At 39.2% G+C, this 16,910-nt stretch overlaps 1 protein-coding gene across 1 annotated transcript in view; it reads left to right on the forward strand.

Moving 5' to 3' along the window:
• AIG1 (androgen induced 1) overlaps window positions 1–8,555 on the forward strand; it is a 123,318-nt gene extending 114,763 nt beyond the window's left edge. The window contains exons 5-6 of the mRNA XM_017825921.1: window positions 4,706–4,869; window positions 7,910–8,555. Coding sequence (XP_017681410.1) covers window positions 4,706–4,869; window positions 7,910–7,947 — 202 coding nt within the window. The 3' untranslated portion in view covers window positions 7,948–8,555. The remainder of the gene's footprint in view (window positions 1–4,705; window positions 4,870–7,909) is intronic.
• Window positions 8,556–16,910: the final 8,355 nt, after the last annotated feature.

Below are 16,910 nucleotides of genomic sequence, written 5' to 3' on the forward strand. Positions count from 1 at the left end.
TCTTTAAAATTTCTAAGCTATGTACACTCCTGGCGTAGGTGATTTAGGCCTGGCTGGCCATTGTTATAAGAAGCCCAGAATCTTAATGTGGCTGAGATCTTAAGAATTCTGATTAAATGCAGAACAAGCTACCCTGTGTTTTTGTGGGGGTTTATGAAAATGTGCCTCACATCAATCAGTATTAGAAACCAAAAGCAGAACAAATTTGGTGTGGGTCATTGTGCTCCGGTCCTTGAAAGCACAGGATTGGTCCTACTCTGTTACCACAAATTATTTGTTTGTTCAAGTTTTGAGTGACTCAGCTGCTGTAAGCCCATCAGCTCCTTTGGAAGGCATTCCACAGTTTAATAGCTCCGGGTAAAGTTCTCACTTTTTGTGGAGAAGGAAAAGAATTATGCTAGAAAAGATCATGGAATAAAGGTGTAGAAAATGCCCATATTCTGTTGTTTGCTAAAGAGTAGCCACAATGAGAACTGGTCTAGGATTTGTCTGGGTCCAAAGATTCAGCCTTCCTTTGTGCCAGTCACTGGAAATATGAAGAGCACTGAAAATCTGGAAAAGGATTTGCTGCTGCAAGAAGTAACCAGAAAGGAACTGCCATAGTAAATCACAGTAGTCATGTATCCAGGCTCCAGCTATAGCTAATGTCAGATGCTTCAGGAGATTTTAGCAGGCCATTATGAAACAACCAGCCTGGAAGGGAAGTTTTCTTCCAAAACTTATGTCAAAAAGTAGATGCTTGGATCCTTTAGTCTTGGTGGTTTATATACTTCATACACTTTGAACTCTAGGCATAACTGTACGTGTTCTTATTGCTTGTACAGTTTCCAGACTTCTGAGACTTGCTAGAGTTGCATGATGTGGCCTAGAGAAAAGGATTGGACTAAGTAGACTTCCAGCCTTGTATACTTCAAAACTGTTTTGAATGTCTTTATTTCAGTGATGTCTCACTGAAAGACAGGCTAGAGCATTCCAGAGGTATTATTCCAGAGCATTCCAGGTATCATTCAGAGAGATATTTCCATTATCATATTTGAATTTCTTGTCTATGAGTTCTGTTGAGAGGATTCTTCTGTTACGAGGAAGAGAATTGGCAGCTCTTCAGACATTTTATGTCATGCATTATTATTCTGTGTCTTCTCATCAATTGCTCTTGAAAAGTTACACAGCCCCTTACCTGATAGTCCTTGTTTCCAGAACACATAGTACTGATTGTTGATGGCTGCAGACTATGATGAAGGACTCAAATTGGGCAGGGAGTGGTTGGAGACTCTCTTATAGTCCAGACCACAAAATGCTGACGAGCTGTGATGCCTGAGAGCAACCATCATGAAGGGGCAACCATTTTCTGCAACATGTGTCCTATTGCAAAAATCTATGGGGTGTCATGGTTATCCGCCTTTATATCCACATGGTGAACTTGATTCTACCAGGACTAAGGTTTTACACATGCTGTTGTAACAGCTGCATTACTTAAAGTGACAGGTAGAGTAGTTTTCTTCATTAACAAAAGAACTATAGCCAGAGAAGAAATGTATATGTATCTTCTCTGCATAGTTTTAATTTTCTCCTGATTGCTTTGATAGGAGAGAATACAACATCTCACTGTATAGTAAGTGAAAACCAGCTACAAAGTCAGATTTTTTGACAGATTTGTTAAAAAGAAGCAATATTGTGCATTTTAAAATAGCTTTTTCTGATTTCTACACCAACTGGTTGGAAATTTCTGAAAATCACCACTTTTTTTAACAGGCATTTTAATTTGAATACAATGTGTGAATATTTCCATTCCTTCTCCTTTTACTGTTTCTAACAAATGTCTGAATGAGCTCGATGACCTGTAACATGTTCATCTTTGGAAAGACATGGTTATGTCTACATGGGCTGCTACAGTACCAAATCACAGGGACGTTCAAGTTAATTCTATCTTCTCAAAAGTAGCTAGTCCAGTTTTTGCTTAAACTTTTGCTCCTCAGTTTATTTTTATCTAAATGGTCCATTTTTTATATGTGTTCAATAACAAGGTCTTCAAATGGATCTAGATTTGCACTCCTAAGTAAATCTTAATGCATGCTTCCCTGTGTTTAACTAATAATGAGGTTGGACAGGAATAATGACTGCTAGAACTGCAACATTGAAGGCATTCATCAACATTAGTAATCAGGAATCTTGTGTGGAAGCTTTAGGCAAATGGTTGATCAGCCCTTTATTGTGCAGCCTTGAGATGGCTTGTATTCTAGCAGGAGCTAAGAAAGGCCATCAGGTGAGGTTTCCATGGCAGCAGTCGTCCCTTTACTGCTCCCATTTGTAGTATAGACAATGCAGGAGTAGTCAGTGTGTCACTGCTCAGTGGAGAGAAGATAATATTACTCCATCCCAATGTAGGGAGTGGCATGTTGCAGTTCATTTTAGGAAAGATCAGGTGGCTGATCAGGTGGTTTTATGACTGTTGTCTCCAAAGTGATGCTCAGTACCTCTTGTACTCAAAGCAGGAGTTCCTACAGTGTGACTGCACCAGGGACAGGCATACAATAGCAACACTGTACTCAGGAGCATTGTCACCATGCAGGGAAGGGGCTCCTGTGCTGGGCAGCAGGGAGCCGAGTGCATGAGCTGTACTCAAAAACTCTGAACTAACCAAAGATTGCTGACATTCAGGAGCTCATCAGTGACTCATTGGTTGGATTTAGAAAAGATTTCCTCTTTCGAGCATAAATGCGTTCTAGTAAATGCCACTTCTGCTTGTTTTGTGAAGTTGGCTATATAGCTGCAATTTAGAAGGTCCTTTGAAAAGTCTGTCTGTAAAGGTGCTTTATAGAACTGGGCAGTTTCATCACACCAGAGAAAATAAGTGAAAAACAAGACCGAGTCTTTTTCAGTCTTTGTCTTTGGAGCTTGTTTTTCACAGAATGATCATAAAACAAAAGCAAATGAAACTGAAAACTGTTAGGTGATAATAGACATTTCCCCGCTAAGCCAGCCTCGTAGTAGGGAACAGCTCATTGCCCTCTACCCAACTGTCTCATCTTTTTCTTTGATCATGGAACATGGTGTCCCCTGTTACCATGAGTTACACAGGAACACTTTATTTTTTCATAGATAACCTTAATCTTGTCGGATTAATTCTGTCACAGAAGAATATTGGGGAAAATAACCGTAAAGTACAGAGATAATTTTCCATATGTGAACTGATTTGGAGAAAGGGGTTTTCATCTGCATTTAGATCGTGCAGATTAATTTACTGACACGTGTAATTTCCTATGTGAAGTGTCTAGCTGTTAAGGATTTGGCTGTAATAAAAGCTTTTCCAAGGAGGAGGGAAGCTATGACAAGCATGTACATTTCAAGGGTGATGGAGAATCCTTTAACAGGGATTCCGTACTCTCTCTGTGACAGAATTTTATTTCAGTTTTGAGTGGACTTCTGTATCTCTGCCATTTAGGAGCCTACGACTGCTGATCTAGTGATCAAAAATCTTTCTTAAACAAATAGAAATACCAGCAAGTGAAGCAAATCAATATGGACATGGAAATCCCCTTCTGTAATGGGGATTGCAGGTGCTCCAGCTGTGCTTCACTGCGAGCTTCTCTCTCAAATTTCCAGGTCAGAAAGGAAGAGATTTACATTCTTGAAGAGAGCCCAGCAGAGCCCCAGCCTGTCTCCACTGAGCACTTTACCCAGTTAGCTTCTGTGATGTTTGCTCAGTTGTTTGCCAGTATTTGCTTTTCTTAACTTCCACCTACTGGAACATATGGACTCGCTCTGCTCCCTCTGACTTCATCACTCACCATGTCAGATCTCAACACAAAAGCTACTACATCAGAGGATACAGGTGTTCACTACAGTCACACACAGCAAAACCACATACCTGAAGTGCTGCTTCAGGCTGCACTGCAGTAAAGCTGACAGTGTCTATTGGATTAGTGTACCAACAATCTTCTCTGTAGCTAAATGCTAAAAATCTGTGTCACCTGCAAACCCCCATCAATACTTTTTCTTTACTGTGGAGTAATTGATTCTGGAGCTAGGCACCACTTTTGAGGTGAGTTTTGGTTTGGTTTTTTAAAAAAAATGTTTATCCTACCTAGAGAAAAATTATTAGATTCCAAATGGTACCAGGTAACTGAAAGAGGAGCAATCCAAAAGACATTTGCTAAAGAAATTATTCTGTCAAAGAGAACCTGAACCACATATTTCTGGCAAACCCAAAAACTGATGCATTTGCCATGTGTAGTGAGGAGAAGCATCAGAAACATATAAATGTGTGTGAAATGAAAATAGGCTGCTGCCGAAAGTAGGGAGTGTTGATCTGTGTAGGAGAGCTTGTAGAACCCTGAATGTTCTTAGGATAAAGAACCTGCCTGGAACAGAGGCTGCTGCAGTTTCCGGCTTTGGCTCAAAACAGGGGTTTCCTCGCAAATATAAATGCAGCAAGGAAATACCTGCCTACATCAGAAATAAAAACTGGCCAACTGCTCATAATAAATTTAAAGCAAAGCAGTAAGGATGTGGGAAATCAGTCATAGTTTCATCATCTGTGATGTCTGTTCTGGGTGGATGTCATCCAGATGCTCCAGTTCAGTTGCAACTTGCAGGCCTTTCAAATAATTGCTATTTGGGTTACAGTAGCTAAGCTTATAGGGCAAGCTACTTTTGAAAAACAGGGCTGTAAGAGTCTGTGCTTGTTACTTTTGTTTTGTTTCAGGGTGTGCTGGATTCACCACGTTACAGGAGTGTGGGTGTACCCGCTTCTTGAGCACCTCAGCCCAGGTGTCAAAATAATCTTTTTTGCAGCTGTAACCATAATTATTAATATATTCTACTTGGTGGGAGAGGTCCTGAACAACTACATCTGGGATACACAAAAATGTGAGTATGGTTTTAGGAATATTATCTCATAAAGTACATGGTCAGGACTTGAGGATGTTTCTCTGAAAGTCTAGAAGGTTTTAAGCTGGCTAAAACAAAGGAGAATGACAGAAGTTCCACTGAAACATCTTAGTGGCTTGCCCTTAAAAGCAGCCGCATTAAGAGAACGGCTGCTGAAAAGCCTGATGTGCTATGAATATGTATTCTTTTTTATAACTTACAACTAATTTAAGAGCTCTTGGCAATTACCTGGGAGGCTTACAACCCACTTACTAGCCGATGAACCCATTAAATGCAACTAGAATAAAGTATCATTCTGTGTGAATGCTGTTAATGGCAAGCTTAGACTTAGAAATAAAAATACACTTTTTTGGTATTTTCAGGTAGAAGGTGTTTTCTGCTTATAAATTTACTCAGAGAAAATGAACATGTTCTTGTCAGTAAAATAATAGGAATGAAAGATCACATTAGTACAGGGTAAACTTAACTGTGCAGACTCTCCATCATCCTGCCTAGGCCACCCATTGCAGAGGAAAGGAAAAGGGAAAATAAGACAAACACAAGATTAAAAGTAGGTTCCTTTAATCTAGGAAAGATGTTTCTCATTTATCAAATTGCCTGAAATAAGCAAACAGCATTCATAATCACTGCTCTGACAAATCACAACTAGAGTGAAATAAATTCACATGGGACTTGATTGCACATACAAATCTCATTTAGCAACCTCATTTCAGTACGAGGTAGAATCTAATGGCAGAAGCTCAAAGCAGTTTTACTTGCCATTTGTTCGTATTAGCGCCCAGGTGTCTTTTTCTGTTTGCTCTAGAACCAGCTATCCTAATGGTTACAGTCTTCAAGACTGGTATTCAGTCCACAGTTTGATGTCACATTCACATTTATCTAACTTCAGTAAGTTAATTTGGGAAAGATATTTCTAAAAAAGGCAGCTGCAAGGAATTATTTCACTTGACCTAAGTCCTGTATGAAGAATAATAAGAATAATAATATGTGGTAAAGAATCACATGTTTTTAGCAAGTCCATGAATAAGTAGATGTTGGAAAATCTCCTGCACTATTCCAAAGTATGCAAAATCCCTCATTCTTGTGGCCCACCACCCTAGAGGAGCTAACATCAATTGGGTCGTTCCTCCAGACTCTTTCAAGTTTCACCGTGGCCTTATTGTCCTCTCCCTCATTCCTTCCTTGGGATAAAGAGTATTGATCCAGAGTCCTTTGAGGCTCAAACACTTTCAAAATGGAAAATGTCATGAGTCACCTGCTGTTTTGCTGTGCTTGAAACACTTTGCACGAACCTAACCTGAAGTGTGTGGCAGGCACACCACTAACAGCAGATGTAAAATGATGCCAGTCTGTCACTGTGTGACACTTGGGAAACTATTATTTGAAAACCGTACATTTAAAAGAGGCTTTTGAGCAGTAAGCCTGCAAATCAAAACAGTCTGCTATGAGAAGATTTCTGGGGTGAGAAGGGGTTGGTTTGGGTTTGGAGTTTTTTTTTATTTTCCTCTGGAGATGCATTAAATAAAACCTCACTACTGACAAAATGATTTGCAGTTAGTTTTTCCAAGTTAAACCACAAACATGGTAGGGAAGGAAAAATTTGCCCTTTGTACAAGCCAGTGTCTGTCCACAGTTTTGAGGGTATCTGCGTTCCTGCCAAAGTATTTGATGCATCTGCAGTAGAGTGCTTCAGAAGAAAGGAAAGAGGCGTTTTCAAAAAAGCAAATAAAACAGCTTTTAAAACTGTTGGGAAAGTTCCTTCCAGCAGAAAGCAGAAGACTCAAGATTGGCTCTGGAGCAGCCTTGTAAAGCCACTGTAATCTTTTGGCCCTGCCTCTTGTTTTGGTTGTTAAACCTTCAACTGTGGCTCTCCCATTACATTAGTTTGCCAGCAACACCCAGGGCCATTATATTTGGGCTGCTGGAAACATGCAGACCCATTTGTTTCCGTGCTGTTTCTTTCAGCAAGGCAGCTCTGCTGTTGTGCTTTCTAACTGCAGATGGGTCTTATTGTTTCCTGTATTGGAGCTAATTATCTATGTTTTTAAAGTGATTTTTTTTTGTACTTACCACCTGTGCGTATTTTGCACTAGCAGGTGATCTTACTTGTGACTGGATTTTCCTCTCAGCATTCTCAAACGTTGCTTCTCTTTTGCGTTCAGTCCTTAGAAGTCTTTCTTTTCCAGCATGCAGCAGGCCTGAAAACCTCCAAAAGAAATATTTGTATTTGAGATGTCTGGCAGAGAGGGCTTAGTCAGAAGAACAATACTTTTGTCAGATACCAATAGTAATTCATTGTCCAGGAACAGGCATATGAAATAGCTGAATGCTTTCATTGCCAGAAAAAACACAATCTTCTGCCCAGCCCGGACTTTGCTCAGCATAGCAAAGAGACAAGTCCTGCAGCTAGGCTAAGTTCTTTAAGGAGCCCTAGACTCAGCTCAACTCTCCTGATATTACTGAAAGTCACGGTCATTACGAGAAGAGAGAGGCACCCTCTCAGCAGTAATTGTTCTCTTGAACTCTCAAAAAAAGGAGATAAACTTGCAAATATTTAAAAAGCAATGTTGAAATGGAGGGGGGCTTAAAATTACCAAATTCTGAAACACAGCTATTAAAACTTTCCTTAAAACTAAGTTTGCTGCTCAGCTTCAGCTATAGTAGCATCTACTTTAATTTGCTTGTAGGTAAGCGGAGGAGGTGAGGGAATTAACTGTTCCCAGACCCCTGCAGCCGTCAAAAGCTGAGCCTGCGGCAGGGGGTTAGGCTGATTGATTTGAGAATGGGAGGCAGGGAGGGAGGACTGTGCAGTTTATTACTGGACAACCACTGCCATCAGGTGTGCAGATGCTCTTTTTGTTCACAGCAAGTGAAGTAACACATGCAAGAGCATATGAGCAAGTACAGGAGAAACAATATCAAGAAAGGGAAAAGAAAGACTAATGCATTAAAGAACCTCTCAAAGTAAACCCTTCATTCATTGAGAGATTTTTAAAAGCTGTTCTCCGTATGTTTTCAGGTATCGAAGAAGGAAAAGAAAAGCCGAAATTGGAGTGAGCAACAAGAGGCAACACAGAGGATTGTTTATGGCTCCATGGAAGATTTCTCATCCCCAACAGAGGTCGCCATGGAGAGGAGTCTTTGGAAAGGAGGAAGTTTAATGAGCCCTCTGCTCAGTGCAAGGATATTTTTGGATTTTATATGGAGGGAAAATGATTTTAGCTAAAAATAATAATATCATTTCAACCTTCATTCCTATTTCTCCATGCTTGCATGTGACATACACATATAAGATGTATATTTATCTCCATGGCATTCTCAATGTGCATTTCTTGAATCAAATAAGTCATTAAATCATTAAGTCATTAGATCACTTCTGCCAAGAAGAACGAGTACATTCTCTGTATTGTTTGAGAAAAGCTTAACCAGATAGGTCTAATGCAGGGAAACAAAACAATTCTATATATTTCAAAGTACAGCATACAAGCTAATTGCATGAATGTATCTAAAGAGCAGTTCGGTTTGACTGAAATATCAATGTAACACTATGTAACAGCTGCCTTAAATTTGTGATGTTAATAATTTTATCAGTCTAGTAAAATCTTATTTGCGGTGTTAGAATATCTTCTTAAATAGGCCTAAATAAAGAACAAATTATCCTTGCATTTCTGTTTCTTCATGCTGATTCTTGAAATTCTAGATGGATTGATGGCATTTGAATGATATGTTTTCAGGTTTTCCAGTGTCAGCTGTAGATTATATCAATTCTACATAAGGATTTTTCTTATTATCATAGTACAGCATGTGATTCTGCATTTTCAAGTTGTAAGTTCTCAATAGATGGGCTGAGCTGCTAGTGTTGTACCAGAGAGAGAATTTAAGCCTTACTTCAGGAAGGCAGGTAAGCAAATGTTTAAAGAAAAACATATGCCTGTTTGATTTAGGAATTCAGTTGCAAAATACTAGTGATTGTTTAAATTTTACATGATTCTGCTTAATTATTAGACAATCAAGAAGGAACTCTAGAAGGCACAGAAAAATTGAAATAGAACTAAAATAAAGTGAAAGAATAATTTTCAGCAAGATGTTATTTGTTAAAAAAGTAGCTTTAAGATCCAAATATCAGTATTCATATTGCATATTTGTTCATTAGTGTATTTAGATATATTTATTTTAACACATGTAGAGCACTTCAAATATGGATAATGTTAATGTATTATATTTAGTAACAGGATTTCTGCAGAGTTTTAATTTGATTTAGTGATGTTTCTGCTCTGCAGTAGCTCTGGGGAAGACGGATCTCATGCAACTCATTACCTGCCTCCACAGTATTTTTTAAATGTACTTGTATTTATTTACAAACTACCATAGGAAACAGCATAAGTTCAACAGTATGCTTTTTGGTTTGTTTCCTTCAAAAGTAAGACTTTTTGATATTATTATGATGATATTGTCTTTGTCTATCTGTCTGTTCTCTCAATAATTTTTAACTTGTTGATCAAAGTTGCAAAGATTTCAAAGCTCAGCAAGTTACTAGAAAGTTCATGGAAATAAGGGGCCAGATAAAAAAGGAGCTTCTCTGATGGTCCTACAGAGAGAGACGAGGGGACACATAAAACCAGCAGAATTTGGGAGCAAATTTGCTGTAGCCATGTGGTCTTGCATCAGGGATATTATGTTCTGCTATTCCTGAGCTGTGCATTACATATGCACAGTAATGCTGCAGCATGATTGCTCGGTCCACAGATAATTGGTTGGAGGCGGTAAGATGTCTGTTATTTGCAACTGGCTTTTAAAACTCAGGAAGGAAAGAAGGCATGGATTCAGTCATCTTTAGTGAGCTAGGAACTGTTTAAAGTCACTGCCTCTGAAAGCTGTGGTAGCACATGAAAGTAGTGGTGGACAATGAATGTGCTAGGGGATCTGGCTGTACTTTCCAGCAGCAGTAACTGTAGCTTAGGGTGGGAAGCCCAAGGCACAAACCCTGTTGACTTTTTTGTCATATGAAGAATTTGCATAACGTTATGTTCTGCTGTTAATCTGGGACATTTTTATTTTTCAAATTTTATTTCAGGGAAATTGTTTCCTTCACAGAATTCAAGAATTCATTCTAGTGGAAAGAATGTGTTAAATAAAAATCAGAAGTGCCAAAATGCCACACAGCTGTACACATTCTTCTAGAGCACACTCTGATCATGTCTGCTGTATATATTTTACCACTGAATACTGAATGTCTGAGCCCTCAAAAACTGGCGTTTATGGAAAGATTCCTCTTTCTCGGCAAATTTTGCACCTTTTCAAGATAGATTTTTTTTCTAATGCCATGTCATTTTATGCAATATTGGAAATGTCATAAGAATATAAAGAGAACAGAAGTGTCAGAGATCCAAATTGCCTAGATGAATCCATAGGTAGGTGTCCAAGTGAAGGTACCCTTTCAGAGGTACAGCATAGGGACACTTAAAGTTGTTATCCCTCGTATCTGTGAATTTGTGAGTACTCAGCACCTCAAAAAATAGACTACCAAGCTCAGTTAAGCCCCTGATGTTAGCCAAAGGCAATATATGCAACACAAAATGTGGTGGGTTTCATTTGGTTTAAGGAAATGTATAGTATTCCAAGAAGGTTCAAATTCAGTTTGTCTTCTAAAATCTCAACAAGTTCTCTACCTCCTGTGAGCTTTAAGCTTAAAGTCAAAAACATTTTAAAACATTAAATCCAGCCTCTGATGTATGAACCATGATATAAATAACTTGAGGGCCTGTGTACCCAGGGAGCACTCTTCTAGACTGTGTTCATTCCCTTTAGGATTACACAATCCATCATTCTTAAGAAAGATGATGGATGAATGATGACCAAAGTAAAAGTCACTTGTAAACTTAACAAATTTCAACCATCTTGGCTGAAATTGTCCCTGAAAGGTATTTCTCCTGGGGGAGCTATTTTTTTGGTGGAAAACTTTTTGTCAGAACAAGTCATCTATTTCCAAGTGCAAGTCTATGAAAAAAAAAGTCTGGAAGACTTTTCTCTACTTTTGCTGTGGAACTGAGTCTTTGGAAGAAGGACAGCATTTATGTTAGTAGCGTTTCTGAACTTACAGGGAATATATGTTCATTTTTGTCCAAATTTTAGGGAAAAAAAAAAAACACAAACCTGCATTTCCCTGTATTGCACAGGTAATTCTCTAGAGTGTTTATCAACTTCAGGAATGATCTGTCTTGTCACTGAATAGGATTTTCCCTACCATCCCTGATCTGTTGACTCTCTCCATGCCTGACTACCCAACACACACACCAAAATGGGGACCCCAACTTTGCTTCCCACGTACTGTTAATACCTCCGTGAAGCTGATGCAGATAAAGCTGCCTAGACCAAATATGAAGGAAGCAAAGCTTTGATGAAAACCTGAGCAATGAGAATAGGTTTTAGATGGATAAACTAAGTGAGAAAACTCTAGCTTTTCCCTTGAGGACTACAATAAAATTAAATCAGTAATGTTTCTTATGTCATAGCTGTAATGATAAACCATGTAGAAAACTGTGCAAAGGAATCATTAGTTTTGTTGTCAGAGAAGAGCATAGCATTCAGTAAATAAGGCAGGCTGCCACACCTTGAACCACAAGGAAAAGACAAAATACAGTTTCATCGTTCAGTAAGCACCATCCGTCATGAGTGAGGCACAGGAAAAAATATTGTGGGATCATCTAATTAAAGGCAATGTCATTATTCATACTCAAAAGGGGCCAAATTAAGGTTGAACAGACTGCCCAAATGCTGACATTACCTCACTCTTCAGTGCCCAACTTTCCAGTCTTAATAATATTCTATTGACTTAGTAATAGAAGGCAAAAAGGGGAGGGCCGGGGGAGGATTTTTTTTAAGGCTGGTTAGAAAGTCTAGCCACCCAGTTGTCATAAATTTCAGTATGACTGTGTCCCCTATTTGGCTTTAAAAAGCTCATCCATATTTTCTGCCTGCCTGTAGCTGCCCCAAAACATGTATGCGTGGTTCCCATGTAATTCTGTTACAAAGAGGTTGCCATAATTTACAAACTTGTGCCACAATTTCAAAATTAAATTATTTTAGTCTGTGATTTAGCTCGTGTGGGATAAAACTAGTTTGCTGTCTTTCTGTAGCAACCATTGCCTTATTTTAAAGGTAAGTGACAAATATTTTCCCTAATTTTAAGTTGATTCTTTGCTTCTCTGCCCACAGGAGTAATACTAGCTAAATTATCTCCAGGGCACATCAAAGACATTTGGATACTGTGAGCAGACTGACAAATGGCAAACCATTCTGCAGGCTCCCAGGTGGCAGTTTGTGGTGACAGTGTATAAGGCAGGCACTTCTTGGTTCATTTTTCTTATTGGATTTATTTCAAATCCTAACAACAATTTATTCTTCGCCTTTTATTTTCTGTAAAGATTGGTCATTCTGCTCTGATATACACTTCAGTAGCCTGTGAAGACTAGGGTATTGTTAGACTGAACACTGAAAAGATTTATAATCTGAAACTTGAGTGGATGTATAGCCCTGAAGAGACCATCATCCCAAGGTTAACATCACAGAGGCGTGTTTGATGTTCCTACCCTGGGCGTAAAGGAACAAGCAATAGGAGATGTGTAGGTGAGGTCGCCTCTGAATGCAGCCTTGGAGAACTTATGCTATTAATCCTATCTTTTAATGCTCCTGTTTTCATGTAAATAGGGTCAAACGTCGGTGACAGGTATTTTGCAACTGCAGCAGCAAAAAAAAAATCTCCTAATCAAAGCATAGTGCATATTAGTAGATGAGGTCGTCTCCACTAGGGTATCCCAGCTGCTCTGCTCCTATGGTTCAAAGCTTCATGTGCCACTGTAACCAGCTGCTTCAACTGGGGTCACAGGTGTTGCAGAGAAGGAAAGAAACCTGGAAGTTTTATTATATATGTGGGCCCTTCTGTTCAGCCCCACATGTTCATATGTGCTGTAAAAGTGCCATTGTCTTCAGTATGTCTGACTGCAGTATTAAACCTGGGGTCTAACTATTGCCAAAGTCATAGGAAAAAAAAGCACCTGAAAGTTTGACTGATCAGTTCTCTACGTGGTCATTATCTCTCCTCTTTCTGAAGCAAGAACAAAGGGAAAATGAAACTAACCTGGAAAGTAAAAAGATCTAGCTGTTGACATCCATTGAGAAAAGTCCTTGGTCACGTGCTGAGCTCAAAGCACATGGCACAGAGTACTTCTGATTCCAGGGGCTTTGTTGAATAAGGGAGCAAGTGGACTTGCAGGTTGGGCGCTTTCTGTAGTGCTTCTAATGATGTAATGAAGGGGGTTTGAGCTTAGACTGAAAATAGGTCTTTTCAGCATAGTGACTTCCCCTTACTTGTATTATTTAAGTAACTAAGAAGAACAGAACTGTCCAATTTGCAGACCACAAATATCAAATATATTCAGTGTATATTCTCCAAAATGAGCAATTTTATTTTTATCAAAAATGCACTCTGTTTTGTTCAAGTAACTGATGGAAATCAATGGATTTTAATGTAACCCAGAAGAGCAAGTTGTAGTCTTATTCCCTTAAGTGCCCCTTTGTTGTTCAGACCACAGCTGTAAAGGAATTTGAACCTCAACACAATAAATGCCTGTACGGAAATTTGAGAGATAGGCCACAGACTTTGTGGCCCACTGGAGAAGGTATCTGCTGTTCCTTAGAGTTGTGTAAAATGAGACAGAAATGAAATAGCATCTTTTTCTTGCAATTCTTATTGTAGCTAGTTACGGTGTTCAAGTTCAGCATTTTATATATAGCTTGTGTATTAAAAAGTAAACATCTACCATTAGGCTGGAGAAGTATCTCCACAGTGTGCGTTCTAAATATAGAGATTGCTATGGTACAGTCAGTACTAGGAAATAATATCTCTTTACTTTTTAATGTTCAGATAGTCCTCTCCCTCTTTATGTGTAGATAAAAGTTAAGCACACACATGCATACAAATATACATACACACATACACATATACAAGCGTGATCTTCTGTAGAAACAAATAATGACAGTCAGATGTTAAATGGCAGTTACTTACTTAACATGAAAAGAAATCAGGCGCTGTGAAAGGTATCATTCTTGACATGGGCAGCAATTCCACCATAAATCCAAACTGACAGCCCCCTGTGTTCCTAATTTTCTCCTGGGAATAAGGCTGGTGACCTGCTGGCCATCCTACCTCTAGCAATAGGGACAGTTTGCAGCTGCAATGCTCTGCAATACTGCATTTCTGAACGGTTAATTTTGCAGGCAGAGCAGTGCCTGGATTGCTGCCTACTTATGATCATCTTCGCTATTTGCTATGTAAAATAAAATAAGTTGTTCTTATTTAATAGTGATCCTCAGTTTAGGTCCTAAGTTTACACCTGGCAGATGTAATGGGATAAAAGGGGGGGAGGTCACCCCTCTTCTGTGACTGGTATTAAGCTGCAAAACCATTCTCTCTAGAGGTGGCTTAGCAGAAGTGCTATTAGTCATAGAGTAGAAAGAGGCAGTTAAGCACACTATACTTAGAGAGGCACTACAATTTATGATAATGGAGGACCTCAACTACCTGTTTGTAGTCTGGCCAAGAGTTACCATGGGACAAGATACAAAGAAGGAATTTCTTGAATAATCATTTCTTGGAATGGGCAGCTATGGAGTACACCAAGGCAGTGAGGGCACTCAAACATAAGTGAAGCTCAGGAGATCATTGGAGATGTAATCCCAGCTGAACTATTAAGCAATTCTGACCAGAACATTACATTCACCCTGCCAGGAGTATGATAAGGTCCTGATCCTTTTGGTACCAGATAAGGTACCAAAGCTTTGTACAGAGACCCTAAACATTGGAGACGGGTGATGGAGAGGACAGGAATGTGGTCTGAGGAAAAAGTACGTAGGCACGTGACAGTATATTGTGGTACTTTTAATGTCAGAGCCATTGGTGGGATAGCCATAATTAGAGACGTGTGTGTGTGTGTATGTGTGTGTGTGTGTGTGTGTGTGTGTATAGTAGTAGTAGTAGTATATTCCAACTGTTTCTAGTGTTACAGGGTTTTTGAAAGGAGCCACAATACTGACTAGGTGGTAAGTTTAGAAAGAGATCCACTGGGTGGACCTGTCATACAATTGAATCAAGAACACTTGTAAAGTGAAGTACCTGGCTGCCACTGCTGTCAGGGTTACAGACGGGATTTTGTTGCACAGTCTTGCAGCATCCCATTTGTACTGGCCCACAGCTTAGCTCTGTGTAATGGTGCAGTGCTTTTCCTACAGCGGGAAGTCCACATAATCCAAGCCATCCCAGGGGTTAGCTAGACCTTGCCTGCAAACATGTATTCTGCTTTGCTTGTGAACTCAGCTCCCACAAAGGGTGACATATATACTGGCATGTGCCATAGGTATTGTTGGTGTGTGTGTCTGGAGACTAATTCAAATAAAAAAAAACAAATGAAACCAAACAAAAACCTCAAACAAACAAACAAACAAACATAACAAAGAAAATATGTAAGGCTTTGTTTAATAGAGCATTAATTATGCACATTCTGGAAGATTTCTAGTTCCTTTCAGCACTCAGAATTTAGATTCTGCTGGGTATACTTAATTTTTTAAAGCCCTCTACATTTTGCAGTTTACACATTTGCATAGCGTAGGACTACTGTCAGGAACATATATCTACAGATCTGGGGCAGGAGCTGTTCTCATCATTTCAGTGGGATGGAAAAGAGAAAACAGTTCAAAGGAGGAAGATGGGGGAAGGGGAGTATTTCCATATATTTTTTAAAGGAATCATAAAGACACACAGGCAAGTGTGTCAATCATGAGACATAGTTTTCTCTTTAATATTGTCAGGAACACAAAAGTTCACAGAGCACATGTGTGAGAGGGTGCTGCGCTGCCTTGAGTACATGATCTGCATGATACATGTCAGAAGATGGGAATGTTGCTATGGCAATTCTTCCCTCTACTGAATACTAAGTTATCAAAGAAGCAACAATCAAGCAGCCTCACTTATGAACTTGCCTGCTTGAAGATGCTAAATACTATTTATAGTTTCTCCTGCAAGGAAACAACATTGTTTTCTACTCTGGCCTTTTAAGACCCTGTGCCCCAGCCTCCAGTATTCCTAAGGTTTCTGTGATTTGGAAGCTGCTGAAGGCAAAGATTTGACTGAATTTTGTGCTGAAGAATGTTGGGGTTTTCCCTCAGCTTATACAGTGTCCTTCTATTTTCAACTTGCTGAGAACACAGCAGGTGGGTCTTTCTGCATTTCCAGAAGTCATCTTGTTTATAAAATTCTGGATTGAGTAATTCATAAATCTTTACTTTTAATCTGCAGAGAAGTAGTCTGTTGTGATTTACACTTCCCCCTGGCAGGACAGCAAGAGAGGGACTGGAAGCCTGCTCATTCCCCCACCAGCTTCCTCGCTGGATGACCCTGAAAGGCCCATCCTGTCCTTGCTTGTAGTACCCAGCCATTCCCACTGTGCTGTGTGGGAACTGTGATGGAAAAATGATGCCTTTACTGCCAGCTCTCCTAATTGCACCACTGATTTCCCTTAGAAATAGTACTCTGTTTTGCTTAGTTCCCTAAAAATCTGTATAGCACTGCTTTGTGTAACCAAAACAGTGGCAAACTTCAGTAGATTCATGCATTACAGTGTTTCACATTGTCCAGGTTGTATCATATTTTCGATTATTTTCCTTTTACCTGATTTTCATTTTGTAGATTGGAATATTCTCTGCTAGGAAAATTCTACATGTCTGATTCAGGCTAAATTTTCTAAGGTGGCTCAGGCACTCCAAAAGTGAAGATAAAGAAAAACAGACTGTATTGTCCACCATATTAAAAAAGTTCCTTTAAATAAATTTATCACATTGTTTTTATTTTGGGCTTTTTTTTTTTTTTTTTTTTTTGGTTTTTTTTTTCAAACAGAGAATCAGCTTTTAGGTTTTGATGATATAGCTCGAAATTAAAATCCTGATCTGATGTGCTGTAAATGAGGGAG

The sequence above is a fragment of the Lepidothrix coronata genome, unplaced genomic scaffold, assembly GCF_001604755.1.
Source record: "Lepidothrix coronata isolate B3197 unplaced genomic scaffold, Lepidothrix_coronata-1.0 Scaffold123, whole genome shotgun sequence".
In the NCBI taxonomy this organism is placed as follows: Eukaryota; Metazoa; Chordata; class Aves; order Passeriformes; family Pipridae; genus Lepidothrix; species Lepidothrix coronata.